Consider the following 16,056-nt stretch of genomic DNA (forward strand, 5'->3'; position numbering starts at 1 on the left):
ATCTCCTCTGGCAATAGCATATCACTTCCATTAATAAAGTTCCATTTTCTCTTTTGTGCCAAGCACTTCTGTTCTCCCCCACAGCTGTTAACTTTGGATAAGGTTCAAGTTAAATTAAGGCCCAAATTATTCGGGGAAGTATAGCTAGCAGCAAGTACCTGAAGTTGGATAAAGGACAGCAGAGTGGTGGTTAATAGATGCTTATCAGTCTGGACGGCTGCAAACCATGACATTCCTTTGGGGGGCTATGTTGAGACCACTGCTCTTAATATATATAAAAATCATAGAATCTTACAACACGGAGAGGCCATTCGGCCCATCGTGCCTGTGCCGGCTCTTCAAAGGAGCTGTCCAGTCAGTCCCACTCACCTCTTTCCCCATAACCCTGCAAATTTTTCCTTTTCAAGTATATACCCAATTCCCTTTTGAAAATTGCTAGACGATAAAGACTTGCAATTATATAGCGCCTTTCACGACCACCAGATGTCTCGAAGCACTTTACAGCCAATTAAGTACTTTTGGAATGTAGTCACTGTTGTAATGTGGGAAACGCGGCCGATAATTTGCGCACAGCAAGCTCCTGCAAACAGCAATGTGACAATGACCAGATAATCTGTTTTTTTTTATGTTGATTGAGCGATAACTATTGGCCAGGACACCGGGGATAACTCCCTTGCTCTTCGAAATAGTGCCATGGAATCTTTTATGTCCACTATTGAATCTGTGTTCCTTTGGGTTACTGCAGATTCCAGACACTGTATAGTCGAGTGGTTCTGATACTGGACGAGCAGCCCAGAGATTGAGTGTTCAAATCCTACTGTGGCAAGTTGTGAAATTGAATTCAACTAATCTGGTGAATTGTGGGCTGGCACTAGAAAAACAGACCTTGAAAGCTGCCGATTGTTGCAAAAGCCCAATTGGTTCGCTGATGTCCATCTGTGAACCAACCGCCCCTACCCACTCTGACCTGTACTATGTGCATACTGCATCGAGGACGACTAGGGTTGGCCAATAAATGTCGTCCACATCCTGAGAATTGTTTGAACTTGTGTGAAATGGAGAAATTAAAGATTTTAAAAAGTATTATGTGGAATCTTCAAGTAAACACATGAAGAAAATGGAGACTCCTCAGAACATAAGGCAGGAAGCATCATAGGCAGTCCCTCAAAATCGGGGAAGACTTTTTTCCACTAAAAATGAGTTCTCAGGTGACAGTACAGTCCAATACGGGAATTACAGTCTGTGTCACAGGTGGGACAGACAGTCGTTGAAGGGAAGTGTGGGTGGGGAGTCTGGTTTGCCGCACGCTCCTTCCGCTGCCTGCGCTTATTTTCTGCATGCTTTCGGCGACGAGACTCGAGGTGCTCAGTGCCCACCCGGATGCTCTTCCTTCACTTAGGGTGGTCTTTGACCAGGGATTCCCAGGTGTCAGTGGGGATATTGCACTTTATCAAGGAGGGTTTGAGGGTGTCCTTGAAACGGTTTCTCTGCCCACCTGGGGCTCGCTTGCCTTGTAGGAGTTCCGAGTAGAGCGCTTGCTTTGGGAGTCTTGTGTCGGACATGCGGACAATGTGGCCTGCCCAACGGAGCAGGTGTATTCTTGTCCCTTAGAGGACAAGACCAGGGAATAATAATGGGGAACATGGAGATGGCAGAAACTCAAATATTTTGTATCAGTCTTTGAGTAGAAAACACTAAAAATATCCCAACAGTGGATAGTCAAGGGGCTATAGTGGGGAGGAACGTAACACAATCACAATCACTAAGGAGGTGGTACTCAGTAAAATAATGGGACTAAAGGTGGATAAATCCCCTGGATCTGATGGCTTGCATCCTAGGGTCTTAAGAGAAGTAGCGGCAGGGATAGTTGATGCATTGGTTGTAATTTACCAAAATTCCCTGGATACCGGGGAGGTCCCAGTAGATTGGAAAACTGTAAATGTAATGCCCCTATTTAAAAAAAGGAGGCAGACAAAAAGCAGAAAACTACAGACCAGTTAGCCTAACATCTGTGGTTGGGAAAATGTTGGAGTCCATTATTAAAGAAGCAGTAGCAGGACATTTGAAAAAACATAATTCAGTCAGGCAGAGTCAGCATGGATTTATGAAGGGAAAATCATTATTGACAAATTTGCTGGATTTCTTTGAGGATGTAATGAGCAGGGTGGATAAAAGGGAACCAGTGGATGATGCTGTATTTGGACTTCCAGAAGGCATTTGGCAAGGTGCCACATAAAAGGTTACTGCACAAGATAAAAGTTCACGGGGTTGGGGGTAATATATTAGCATGGGTAGAGGATTGGCTAACTAACAGAAAACAGAGTTGGGATAAATGGTTAATTCTCGGGTTGGCAATCAGTAACTAGTGGGGTGCTGCAGGGATCAGTGCTGGGACCCCAACTATTTACAATCTAAATGACTTGGAAGAAGGGACTGAGTGTAACATAGCCAAGTTTGCTGACGATACAAAGATGGGAGGAAAAGCAATGTTTGAGGAGGACACAAAAAACCTGAAAAAAGGACATAGACAGGCTAAGTGAGTGGGCAAAAATTTGGCAGATGGAGTATAATGTTGGAAAGTATGAGGTCATACACTTTGGCAGAAAAAAAAAATCAGAGCAAATTATTATTTTAATAGAGAAAAATTGCGAAGTGCTACAGTACAGCGGGACCTGGGGGTCCTGGTGCATGAAACACAAGGTTAGTATGCAGGTATAGCAAGTGATCAGGAAGGCCAATGGAATCTTGGCCTTTATTGCAAAGGGGATGGAGTATAAAAGCAGGGAAGTCCTGCTACAGCTATACAGGGTATTGGTGAGACCACACCTGGAATACTGCGTACAGTTTTGGTTTCCATATTTAAGAAAGGATATACTTGCTTTGGAGGCAGTTCACAGAAGGTTCACTCGGTTGATTCCGGAGTTGAGGGGGTTGATTTATGAGGAAAGGTTGAGTAGGTTGGACCTCTATTCATTGGAATTCAGAAGAATGAGGGATGATCTTATTGAAACGTATGAGGGGGCTTGACAAGGTGGATGCAGAGAGGATGTTTCCACTGATGGGGGAGACAAGAACTAGGGGGGGGCATAATCTTAGAATAAGGGACCGCCCATTTAAAACTGAGATGAGGAGGAATTTTTTGAGGCTTATAAATCTGGAATTCGCAGCCTCAGAGCTTTGCAAGCTGGGTCATTGAATAAATTTAAGACAGAGATAGACAGTTTCTTAACCAATAAGGGAATAAGGGGTTATGGTGAGCAGGCAGGGAAGTGGACCTGATTGCATGATTGTATTAAATGGCGGAACAGGCTCAAGGGGCCATATGGCCTACTCCTGCTCCTATTTCTTATGTTTCTTAGGTAAAAGGCATTTTGACCCACCGAGCCCATTCTTCGACCTGCTGTTAGTAAATGTGAACCCCAGAGCTTGTTCGGTACGTTTGTGTAATTAACGGGAGATAAAATGGCAGCTGCTCGTGGACCGGTGGTGTTTGGAAACCTAATTGCGGTTGTGTTTGCATCTTAGCTCCAGCGGCCTGGAGTGGAGGACGTGTCTGTTCTGAAGAAGGAATTGGTGCAAGTTCAGACCCTGATGGATCAGATGAGTCTCGAGCAGGAGAGGCGATCGGACAAATTGAAAGATGAAAATGAACAGCTGAAGGTGGAGTTCAGTGCAACAGAGGTAAGATCTTGGCTGTACTTGTCCGACCCGTGTCTCCCGATTCAGTTGGTGGAGTTGAGTGCTAATTAATTAACTGTAGTTAAAGCTGTGCCTTCAAACACCAATCTGTAACTTGCCTGGTTATTCGTCCATGAAAACATCGATGCCTGAATAGTCTCATAGAATCTTGTATTTAGAATCTACAATCTAGAAAGAGGCTGTTCGGCCCATCATGCTTGTGCCTGCTCTTTGAAAGGGCTATCCAAATACTCCCATTCCCCTGCTCTTTTCCCTTAACTCACTTTTTTCCTTTTCAAGCATTTATCCAATTTCCTTTTGAAAGTTGTTATTGAATCTGCTTCCATCACCATTTCAGGCCGTGCATTCCAGATCACAATAACTCACTGCATAATTGAATGAACGTGTTTTTGATTAGCACATTTCTGCGTGTGTGTTTGCTGTGAGTGCGTGTGTCGATATATATAATATATACGTGTGTCTGTGTCTGTCTATCTGCGTGCATGTGTATATATACATACACAGTGGTGGCAACTCTAACCAAACTCATCAGGCGGGAATCACAGGGGATCGGGTGGATCTCTGGTTTCACACCCCGCTGGTTCGTACTCGCATTGACTGTAATGAGGGTGCAAAGCCAGAGTTGCTCCGGATCCCGTCAGTTTCCCGAGGGCCGTGTTTGATTGCAGTTCCTCCCTGCAGGTCAGGTGAATGTGACTTGTCAGTGCCATGTGATACTGTGCTGTCCCTTATCTTCCGTCTGACATGTTTCTTTATTTTGCTTCCTTCCAGTTTACATTGTTCAAATGCAGTAAATAATTGGCTTGAGTTTTGAAGCTGTCACTGTAATGTTGTTTGTAATGTGACGTTTCATTTTCTCCATCTTCCATGCTGCCATCCTTCACTTTGTTTTTCTTCTAATTGCTTCCCTTTGAAGAAACTTAAACTTGAGGTAAATCTTCACAATTTCCCTCTTGAGTGAAACCGTCTCCTGATATCAAACCCGCTACAGCAAATTTATTTGAAGTTTGCAGTTCAGTCATTTCGAGAAGGTCGCACTGGTTCCTGGTGGATGTGTATGTTAGAACTTTGTTTAAAATTTCGACTTCTCTGTAATTATTCGCTGGGAGTAATGGTTATTATCGAAGCTGCGCTGACCCTAAAATAAGCATGAGGTGCAGTGTTTCTAATCTCTCTCAGGATGCCCATCTTGCCAAGGGTTTGCTCTGATTTTGCTCCTCGCACTTCCAGTTGCGAGTGGCTCTTCATCTCTATGTGAAGACAATGAACTTGGCTTCTGCAGCAAAGTGATGAGTCATGCATGTGAAGTTTGTGGCTGGGACATCAGATGTGCTGATGAAATACTGTGTGCGCTCTTGCACTCTGCAAGACACCCTGGTCTAAAGCTGAGTTTTGAACACTTGGTTAAAATCAGTAACAAACAACTCCGTCAGTTTAATTCTGTTTAGTTTTCTAAGCACTGAGACTGTAGTGGGCCAAATCTTGTGTTAAAGTCTTTGTAAAGGAGAATTACCTACATGAAACAATATCTAGAGTTTGTAGTTGGGATTAAGAGTGGGATCTCCTGTGGTTTGTGTTCTAATCGATCGATTAATGTCTGCTCTTGTAGTCTGGCTCTGTGATTGGGCAGAAGGAAATAAATTGAGCGCAGGTCACAGATACTGCAATTATATGACTAATTCTATATAAAGGTATCAGTGGACTACACAACATAATTTGTGAAGAGCATCATTTGAAAAATTTTTTTTTCAAAAATCGTGTGATTTTGATGAAATCTTTTGTTTTCTGTTCTGATCATAAAATCACGTAAGGACAAGATTGAATCATTCGGACCCTCGAGCCTATTCTGCCATTCAATCAGATCTTGGCTGATCTGTATCTTAACTCTGCCTACCCGCCTTGGTTCCGTATCCCATAATACCCTTGCCGAACAAAAATCAGATCGATCTCAGTTTTGGAATTTTCAATTGCCCACCGCCACCCCTGCCCAGCCTCAATAGCTTTTTGGGGAAACAGAGGTCCTGATTTCCACTACCCATTGTGTGAAGAAATGCTTCCTAACATCACCCCTGAACGGCCTAGCTCTCATTTTAATATTATGCCTCCTTGTCCTGCACCCCTTTTCCCCCGCTCCCCCCCCCCCCCCAAACCAACCAGAGGAAATAGTTTTATAACATAATAGGAGCAGCAGTAAGCTTAATATATTACTCTCAACCCCATGAACTTTTATCTTGTGCAGTAACCTTTTATGTACCTTTCGAATGCCTTCTAGAAATCCAAATATACTGCATCCACTGGTTCCCCCTTATCACCCTGCTCATTACATCCTCAAAGAACTCCAGCAAATTTGTCAAACATGACTTCCCTTTCATAAACCATGCTGACTCTGCTTGACGGTATTCTGCTTTTCCAAATATCCTGCTACTGCTTCCTTAATAATGGATTCCAGCATTTTTCCAACAACAGATGTTCAGCTAACTGGTCTATAGTTTCCTGCTTTCTGTCAACCTCCTTTTTTAAATCGGGGCGCGTTACATTTGTGGTTTTCCAATCCGCTGGAACCTCCCCAGAATCCAGGGAATTTTTGTAGATTACAGCCAATGCATCCACTTTCTCTGCAGCCATTTCTCTATCTAAACCTATCAAATTCTTTAATCATCTTAAACTCCTCAGTTTGATGACCACTTAATCTTCTATCCTGAAGGGAATAGAAGCATAATTTTGGAAGGTAACTTGTTTACAGTGCACAGCATAGCATGCCTTTGTCAGCTGTGGCTCAGTAGGTAACACACTTGCCTCTGAGTCAGAAGGTGGTGGGTTGAAGTCCCACTGCAGGAACTTGATCACATAAATCTAGGCTGACACGCCGGTGCAGTACTGAGGAAACGGCGTCACTGTCGGAGGTGTCGTCTTTCGTTAAACCGAGGCCCCGTCTGCCCTCAGGTGGATGTAAAAGATCCCAGAACAGGGAAGTTATCCCTCGTGTTCTGGCCAACATTAACCCCCAATATTTATCCCTGAGGTGGGACAACTGGCAGGCAGCGAACCTGCTTCCAGGAGGCGGGTTAGCATTTTAAGTATGTTAGAGGCTGGAAACCTGGGATTTAACCTGCATTGCAGGTTTTACTAGGTCTCAGGGAAAACCCAGCAGCTGCAGTGAGGCAAGGACAGCCTTGGAGAGAGCTCAGTGTGGCCCAGGCAGAGCAGGAGGGCTCCTCGAGCCTGTCTGCAGCTGCTGGGTTTTCCGAGGAGTTGAGGAATAAATAATGAGGACCATTTGCGTAGACCAGGCTTGTATTCCCGTAAGTATCGAAGATTAAGAGATCAGATCGAGGTGTTGATGATTAAAGGATTTGATGGGGTAGATAAAAAGAAATTATTTCCTCTGGTGGGCAAGTCCAGAACAAGAGGGCGCAACCTTAAAATGAGAGCCAGGCCGTTCAGGGGTGATGTCAGGAAGCACTTCATCACATAAAGGGCTGTGGGAATCTGAAAAGCACTCCTCCAATCAAAAAGCTGTTGTCTGGGGTCAATTGAAAATTTTAAAAAATAGATATTTAAGGTTATTCAGGGTTATGGAACGAAGGCGAGTAAATGGAGTTGAGGTACAGATCAACCATGATCTCACTGAATAGTGGAACAGGCTCGAGGGGCTGAATAGCCTCCTCCTGTGCCTATTTTGTAACTCTCATCTGTACAAATAGCTTTCTGTGTCGACCGACCAACCAAAACATTTTTTGCAATGGGGAATCCAGTTGTCTGCATGTCATATTCACGGTTCAACCTTTTTGAACAGCAGCGCAGTTTTTCTGTTTATTTTTGTGATCGAGTCTCGTTGCGTGTTTTTACTTCTGAACTCTGGAATGTAATCCTCGCTTACTTTTTTGCTTCAAGGCCACTCTCGTTGAGCTGAGAGCGGAGCTTGCCAAAATTCCCCAGGAGAACTCCGCCCGTTCTGAGGAGCTGCGGAAGATCCAGATGGAATGTGAGGAAATGAAGCAACAAAACGAGGTGTGTGAAATGTTGGCCGCGGAAGTGGAGGTTCTGCATTGGGAAACCTGCGACAGGCTGTCAGTGAGGGGTGACTTGACGCTTGCTTTGGATTTTGATTTCACCAAATTAAAAAGGGACGTTTAGATTACACGTATGTAAGGGGGGGAAAAGTACACTTGAGTAAGAAGCATAAGGGAATGGCATGGAATCAGGTTAAAGGGAATTAGGTTCTGAGGAATCGGGAGTTCCTCTGTTTTACGGTCGGGATTGTAATTGACATATTCAATGCAGAACAAGGACAGTAAAAGGTTTGGGAACATATTATAGCAGCATGGGAGCAGGATGGTATTGACTGGTAGTTTTGACGAGAGTTCTTAGGAGAGGGATCAGGAGGCACCATCCTGGATAACAAAGTTAATCAACACGTCGTGAGAAACTGAGACAAAGTTGACACCACTGAATAACACATTGCGGGAGATGGACGTGTGATGGGAGATGGACGTGTGATGGGAGATGGACGTGTGATGGGAGATGGACGTGTGATGGGAGATGGACGTGTGATGGGAGATGGACGTGTGATGGGAGATGGACGTGTGATGGGAGATGGACGTGTGGGGGAGAGCCAGTCTGAGCAGTCGGCCAATCGGTGGTTTTGTAGGAGGGTTGCACACCTCAAAAAAAACTAATTGTAAACCCTCTGATCGGAGAAGTGTTCATCAGAACCTTTCCCTAGCCTGCTTGAATAAAAACCGGTTGAACCGAAGTTTTTGTCTGAGTGATTCCGTGGGTCGGGCGGGTGTCGATTCCTTATATCGGAGTCCACCTTGAGGAAGAGAAGTCTTTCTTTTACCCCAACAACATATTACTCATCAAAGAGCATATTTTTGTTTTTGAGCAGATGGGGTAGAGTCCCGTTCATTCCTCTAATAGGACACTGAGGATGGATGGAGTCCTATGTCCAATTCTGAGCACCACACTTTAGGAAGGATGTTTGCTTTTTATTCATTCTTGGGATGTGGGCATTGCTGGCAAGACCAGCATTTATTGGCCATCCCTAGTTGCCCTGAGAGTTGTGGTGGACCATCTTGAACTGCCAGCTGTTTGATACAACTGGCCGCTTCAGAGGGCGGTTAAAAGATTGGTGTGGGACTGGAGTCACAGACAGGATCAGGACAGCAAGTGTCCTTCCTTCAAGGACATTAGTGAACCGGTTGGGATTTTACAAGAATCCGACAGCTTCATGGTAATTTTTACTGATGCAAGCTTTTTATTTCCATATTTATATAAAGTGAATTCAAATTCTCAAACTGCTCATGCTGAGATTTGGACTTACTGGATTACTAGCCAAGTAACATAACCACAGCACGAGTGTAATAGTAATTGCATTAATGTTGTAGTTACTATAATAGCTATATATATATATATATATATTGCATTGTTTCAGAAACTGTCTGAAAGTCTATCCAAGAAAGAAGTCGGATTGCAGCAACTGCAAGATCGTCTGAATGAGGCGTCTTTAAGTAAGAAGAGTTTGGAGACGAGTCTGAAGGAGAAGGAGCTGGACTGCAAGCAGCTCCAGGTCAAGCTGTCTGGTGCCGAGGCATTGATGCAAAGAGCGCACGCCGAATTAAGTCAGAGTGGGGATACTGGCCAGAAGCTGAAGGGAGAGCTGTCGGAGGTGGAGACCAAGCACCACCAGCTGCGGGCCGAGTTCAAACTGACGCAGCAACAGAGAGAGGAGAAAGAGCAGCAGAATGTCCAGCTGCAGAGCGAGATCAATCAGGTGAGCCGCTGCAAATCGATGGTGCAGAATGTGACGCTTCCACTCCTACATTGTGTACCAAAGATTTTTCTGCACATTAGTGCTGTCATTTTTAAGTTTGCTTAATAGGAACGTAAGTCGGCCATTCAGCCCTTCGAACCTGCTCCACCATTCAATTAGATTACGGCTCATCGGCACCTCCACTCCATTTACCCGCTTTTGCTCCCATGTCACTTGATGCCCTTACTCAACAAAAATCTGTCGATCTCAGCCTAAAGCTCCCAGCATCCACAGCCTTTTGGGGAGAGAATTCCAGATTTCTTGTGTGAAATGCCCTGGCATGGAGTTGTTGGGCTGAAAGGCCTGTTTCTGTTCTGTAAATACCATTTAATACTTTGTAAAAGTATCACACTCGTCTGTTGAGTTAGAAGGTTGTGGGTTCAAGTCCCACTTCAGCACAAAAATCTAGGCTGACACTCCAATGCAGTACTGAGGGAGTGCTGTACTGTCGGAGGTGCCTTCTTTTGGATGAGACATCAAACCGAGGACCCGTCTGCGCTCTCAGGCACTATTTTGAAGAGGAGCAGGGGAGTTATCCCTGGTGTCCTGGCCAATATGTATCCCATCAACATAACAAAAACAGATTATCTGGTCATTATCACATTGGTGTTTCTGGGAGCTTGCTGTGTGCAAATTGGCTGCAGCGTTTCCCACATTACAACAGTGACTACACTCCAAAAAGTACTTCATTGGCTGTAAAGCGCTTTGAGACATCCAGTGGTCATGAAAGGCGCTATAAAAATATAAGTCTTTTAGAAATCATATTTTGTAGGAATAGAGTAAAATGATTTGTGCTGCGTGTCTAACCGTGTAAGGAGAGCAATTCTCCATCTGGTTGGATGACGGTGTTCCGGCTCACTGTGACCCGACATGTTCATTGAACTCGTCTTGTTGATAGCTCCACGCGAAGCTTCTGGAGACGGAGCGGCAGCTTGGAGAGGTGCAGGGCCGGTTGAAAGAGCAGAGGCAGCTGACTGGCGAGAAGCTGAAGGACAAGGAACAGCAAGTGGCCGACCTGCAGCTCAAACTCTCCCGCACGGAGGAACAGGTAAGGGGAGTGCGTGTGATTTGTGCACTACAGTTGGCTCATGTTCTCAACTCCGCACGGATAAAACCGTTTTGTTTACTCACCAGAGCCGCGTACACCACGGCACACTCACTCCGGTTTTATAAAGAGTTCCTGGCCCAGGTGTAATGTGCAGTTTATAACGTTCAATTTATTATCAGCACTGTCTGGTTCAACGTGGGGCAGGGAGGGAGTGGAGTCATTGGCGGAGCCATGGAGTTTGTGGGGGATGAGTCTTAAAGTCAAGGATTTAACCCCAGCTCAGTATCTAATCCTATACCCTCGCCATCACCAATGGTGCCCACTTCTATCTCTTCTTGCATTATGTCCTGGTCCAACAGCGTCTCAAGTTTAATCATCTTGTTCTTGAGTTTAATCTGCCTTGCCCCTCCCTCTCTAACTTCCTCCATTCACTTTTGAATCCAAGGTCATGGGTTCAAGCCCCATCCCAAAGGCTTGAGCAGACTTTGCAAACTCACACTCAGTGCAAAACTGAGGGAGTGCCGCATCGTCGGAGGTGCCGTCTTTCAGATGAGATGTTAAACCGAGGCCCTGTTTGCGCTCTCAGTTGGACATAAAAGATCCCACAATACTATTTTGAAGAAGAGCAGGGGAGTTCTCCTGGTGTCCTGGCCAATATTTATCCTTCAACCAACAACACTAAAACAGATTAAGTGCCAATTTATTCGTCAACATCCTGCAACAAAATATTTCCTGTTTGCATCAGGAACTCTACAGACTCGAGATAAAAATAACCGTTTTTTTCTAGCACAGTCCAATGAGCCGTTTATTCAGCCAGCCGTTGGACTTAAAAGATTTCAAATACATGGTAAACAATAGTGACGGATTAAAACAGTATATTCGCGTTTGAAATTTGGCCGTTTGATTGGTGTTTGTGGGCCTTCGCTGTGTGGAGATTATAAAGCAACAATTCTTGGCCGTGAAGCACTTTTGGGATGTTCTGAGGTCATGAAAGGTGCTATAGACATGCAACGTCTCTCTTTCCTTCCTTTGAAATATGGTCTGTCAACTTTGTTTTTGTGTAACATCTATTTGCAGTATTATCGACTTTAATTATTAAATCGACAGTTTATTAGGTTTTCGTACAACAATTTGCAAATAGCTATTTTTATCTCTGGTCTGTAGAAAGCTAGATGCCAGCATTAAATATTTTGGCACAAACTTAAACATTGTAATCATCTTCATTCGACTTCCACATAATTAAAATTCATCAGGGGAAATAAGAACATAAGAATTAGGAGCAGGAGTAGGCCATACAGCCCCTCAAGCCTGCTCTGCCATTCAATAAGATCATGGTTGAATTTTCTATCTCCATTCCACTTTCCTGCCCGATCTCCACATCCCTTGATTCCCCGAGACTCCAACAATCCATCTCTTCCTTGAATGTACTCTCGGACTCAGCATCCACAGCGACTCTGGGTTAGAGAATTTCAAAGATTCACAACCCTCTAAGTGAAGAAATCCCTCCTCATCTCTGTCTTAACTGGCCAACCCCTTATTCTGAGACTCTGCCCCCTAGCTCTAGACACTCCAGCCAGGGGAAACAACCTGTCAATCCCCTTCAGAATCTTGTATGTTTCCATGAGATCACCTCTCATTCATCTTAACTCCAGAGAGTATAGGCCCATTCTACACAATCTCTCATAAGACAGCTCTCATATCCCAGGAATCAATCGAGTGAACCTCCGTTGTACTGCCTCCAAGACAAGTATATCCTTCCTTAGATAAGGAGACCAAAACTGTGTGCATTACTTCAGGTGTGGTCTCACCAAGGCCCTGTACAATTAAAGCAAGATTTTCTTATTCTTGTACTCCAACCCTCTTGCAATAAAGGAAAACATGCCATTTGCCTCCCTTGCTTGCTGTACCTGCATGCTAGCTTTCTGTTTCTTGAACGAGGATTCCCAAATCTCTCAACACCAACATTGAAAAGTTTCTCGCCATTTAAAAAATGTTCTATTTTTCTATTCTTCTTACCAAAATGAATAACCTCACATTTCCCTATATTGTGCTCCATCTGCCTCCTTACTGTCCACTCACTTAGCCTATCTATATATCCCTTTGCAGATGCTTCAAGGACTGTCCTGTAATTGTTAAAACCCTCCTCCGACCCAGCTCTCTGTCCTGTAATGGTGTTAGCATCCTTCTCCTATCCAACTATCTTTGTCCCATGTTCTGTGAACAGCTTTACTCCCATCCTGCCCTCATTTGACTTCGTCATATCAGTCTTATTGATGTTCCTTCTGTAAAATAAAGCCTATGGGCCAGTTTTTGTCCCATGTCTGTGAAAGTAAACTTTTCCCCTGGATATATTTCAAACGATGATTGGCTTTGAATGTCCCATGAACTGTGTAACGAGTCATTTCAGTCCTCCACTCCTGTGACCAATGGATGCTGAGCATAAGCCACATACTTCTACAGTACAATAGATACCTACATCAATGCTTCGAGCTTCTCCAGTACGTCGAGTGTAATGTATGTACCTGTGAGTATGCTCACAGGTTTGTAGAGTTGTTGAGTTGGGAGTGGCTTAGCCAGTCATGTGTTGTTCACAAGACTCAATAAAACCCCAGCCAATTGGAATCCACGATGAGGCAAATGGTTGAGAGCCTGATAGATGAACTGGTAATGTGTAGTGTGATAAACCTTTTGCTGATAAACCAACTAGTTCTTAATAGCAATGAATCCTTAAGCAAAGGACCCACCAAGCAAATACATTACAGTCGACCAATGTAGAGGAGAGGAATGTCAGTCAAGCCATCCCAATTGGTTGATCTGACTTTTTTAATGATCCTGAGGGGCTGGGCTATGGGAAGCTGGCATTGTGGCTACATGCACTGGTGGGGGAAGGGGAGGCTCCGTGTACAAGGCAAGACCCTAGCGAGAGTGCATAAAGATGATGTGATGTTGCATTGCTGACCGATACCATAGTTCCCGTTTATTAAACACTCTAATGTTTGCTGGCCTTTGGGAAAAGTTGAAGACCCTGATTATCTGCAGCAGTATGTGGGTCTTCACATGCAGAATGGTCAAGCATGCTTATTGCTATTTTTGAGGCCAAGGCCCACCTGAATGATTTTCGTGATTTTTTTTTTCTAATGTACATGTTGGGTTTGTTTCAGGTAAAGGAAAGTACAGCTGCCACGACTGAAGTGCAACATCAGTTGGACAAACTAAGGCAACAGCATCAGGAGTTACAGACTGGTCAACAGACCACCACATCCCAGCTGAGGGAAACCCAGGTAACTTACTCGGTGTCTGCGTTGTCATTTAAAAGGCCCCACATGGGAGAAGAGTAAGTTGTACGATTAGATTTTGGGATGTGGGAGTTGCTGGCAAGGGCCAGCATCTATTGCCCATCCCTAGATGCCCTTGAGAAGGTGAGGGTGGTGAACCGCTGCAGTCTGTATGGTGAAGGTACTCCCAAAATTAGCTGCTGCGTTTCCGACATTACAACAGCGATTACACTTCAAAAGAACTTCATTAGCTGTAAAGTGCTTTGGGGCGCCCTGAGGTCGTGGAAATGCAGGTCTTTCTGTTGAAGTCTTTCTGTTGCATGCCCTGCCTGGTGATCTGGAGAAACTGGGTTAGGTTTGCACCATTTAAGAATAAATAAACATGGAAAATGAAGTGCATGAAAAAAATGGAAGAAAAGCTTCTGTGTTAATTTTGTGGGGTCTGCAGTGATTTACTAAGTCTCATTCCACAGGTAAAGTGTACACAACACTGATGTCTTTATTGATTTCGGCATAGGATGAAAAGCTCCGTGCTTGCAGTGGCAAAGAATGTGGTGTTTGCAGTTAAAACTTTGCTAAAGCTAGGCCGTTCGAATAATCTCCAACCCTCTGTGCTTCAGAATGATCTGGAACAAGTGCTGCGCCAGATCGGGGACAAAGACCAGAAGATTCAGAACCTGGAGGCTCTGCTGCAGAAGAGCAAAGACAGCATAGTGCAGCTTGAGACGGAGCGGGAGGAGCTTTTCACCAAAATCCAAGATGGCCAGGGCGAGGTGGCCATTTTGAATCAGCTTCAGGAGAAGAACCATGCTCTGCAAGACCAGGTACATTAGTCCGCTCTCATTTCAGCGTCTGCATCTGCGCTCGGTAAACCCATTATTGTGCGTATTGGTGGGGGGGGGGTCAGCGTCATCATAGTTGGGAAGCAAATAACGATTTTTATAATTATGCGGTAAATTATCATTTTTGCTGTATCTTGAAATAGTCTTTAATTTAACAATTATTGTTATATATTAAAGAGCTTAATATATTACACTGATCACCCAAGTTTATATTCTTGTACCCTCCCGTTTTCTTCCCTCTTCCTGAAGACATTGGGTGTGAGATTGGACTTGGACGGAGATACACAATAGGCAGAGTCGCTTCTGCTGCCTGTTGTACACCCTGCCCGATATTCAGTTCTAGTACAGTCACGCCCATATCCCATTCCACCCCTGTTGACTTTTGCTGAGGTACATTTGAGGAGCTGTCCCTTCTCCCACTACCTCGTCCCAAATAGCTATTATTCATGGGTGACCCTGGACTGGGTATCACCCGTGAGGGATTGAGGGCGGTACAGCTGAGCCCACTCGTGCGTGAGGTTCTCGATGGCAGGAGTCACTGACCATCAGTATTTGTCCCCCTCTCTAGCCCAGGGGATGCTGGGGCCACTTGTAGTCTCTCTCAGCTTGCCTCAGCTGAGATCCACTAGTTCTGCACAGAATGGAGATGGGGCTGGCGCATTGCTGGCCTGTCTGCCCCAGTCCAACATCGGCCAGTGCACTGACCAATGGAGCCATCCAGCAACTCAAGGGAATTAAAGGGGTTAGAGGATAGGGTTCTTATTTATAATTGACTCCTTAAATCAATAAGGTTCTTAAACATTGAATGTGTGAAGCGGACACACACAAATCTGCAGAAGAACATAGAAAGGCTAAGTGAGTGGGCAAAAATTTGGCAAATGGAGTATAATGTTGGAAAGTGAGAGGTCATGCACTTTGGCAGAAAAAAGAGCAAGTTATTATTTAAATGGAGAAAGATTGAAAGTGCTGCAGTACAGGGGGACCTGGGGGTACTTGTGCATGAAACACAAAAGGATAGTATGCAGGTACAACAAGTGATCAGGAAGGCCAATGGTATCTTGGCCTTTATTGCAATGGGGATGGAGTATAAAAGCAGGGAAATCTTGCTACAGTTATACAGGGTATTGGAATACTGCGTGCAGTTTTGGTTTCCATATTTACGAAAGGATATACTTGCTTTGGAGGCAGTTCAGAGAAGGCTCACTAGATTGATTCCAAGATGAGGGGGTTGATTTATGAGGAAATATTGAGTAGGTTGGGCCTCTACTCATTGGAATTCAGAAGAATGAGAGGTGATCTTATCGAAACGTATAAGATTGAGGGGGCTTGACAAGGTGGATGCAGAGAGGATGTTTTCACTGATGGAGACGTGAACTA

The 16,056-nt window shown here is 44.5% G+C and overlaps 1 protein-coding gene across 2 annotated transcripts in view; it reads left to right on the top strand.

Moving 5' to 3' along the window:
• eea1 (early endosome antigen 1) overlaps nt 1–16,056 on the top strand; it is an 89,041-nt gene that overhangs the window by 46,238 nt on the left and 26,747 nt on the right. For both annotated transcript variants that reach the window (XM_070897642.1, XM_070897643.1), the window contains 6 exons: nt 3,526–3,681; nt 7,594–7,710; nt 9,137–9,475; nt 10,413–10,562; nt 13,724–13,843; nt 14,458–14,661. In XM_070897642.1, coding sequence (XP_070753743.1) covers nt 3,526–3,681; nt 7,594–7,710; nt 9,137–9,475; nt 10,413–10,562; nt 13,724–13,843; nt 14,458–14,661 — 1,086 coding nt within the window. The remainder of the gene's footprint in view (nt 1–3,525; nt 3,682–7,593; nt 7,711–9,136; nt 9,476–10,412; nt 10,563–13,723; nt 13,844–14,457; nt 14,662–16,056) is intronic.

Source organism: Pristiophorus japonicus, chromosome 13 (genome assembly GCF_044704955.1).
Source record: "Pristiophorus japonicus isolate sPriJap1 chromosome 13, sPriJap1.hap1, whole genome shotgun sequence".
NCBI lineage: Eukaryota > Metazoa > Chordata > Chondrichthyes > Pristiophoridae > Pristiophorus > Pristiophorus japonicus.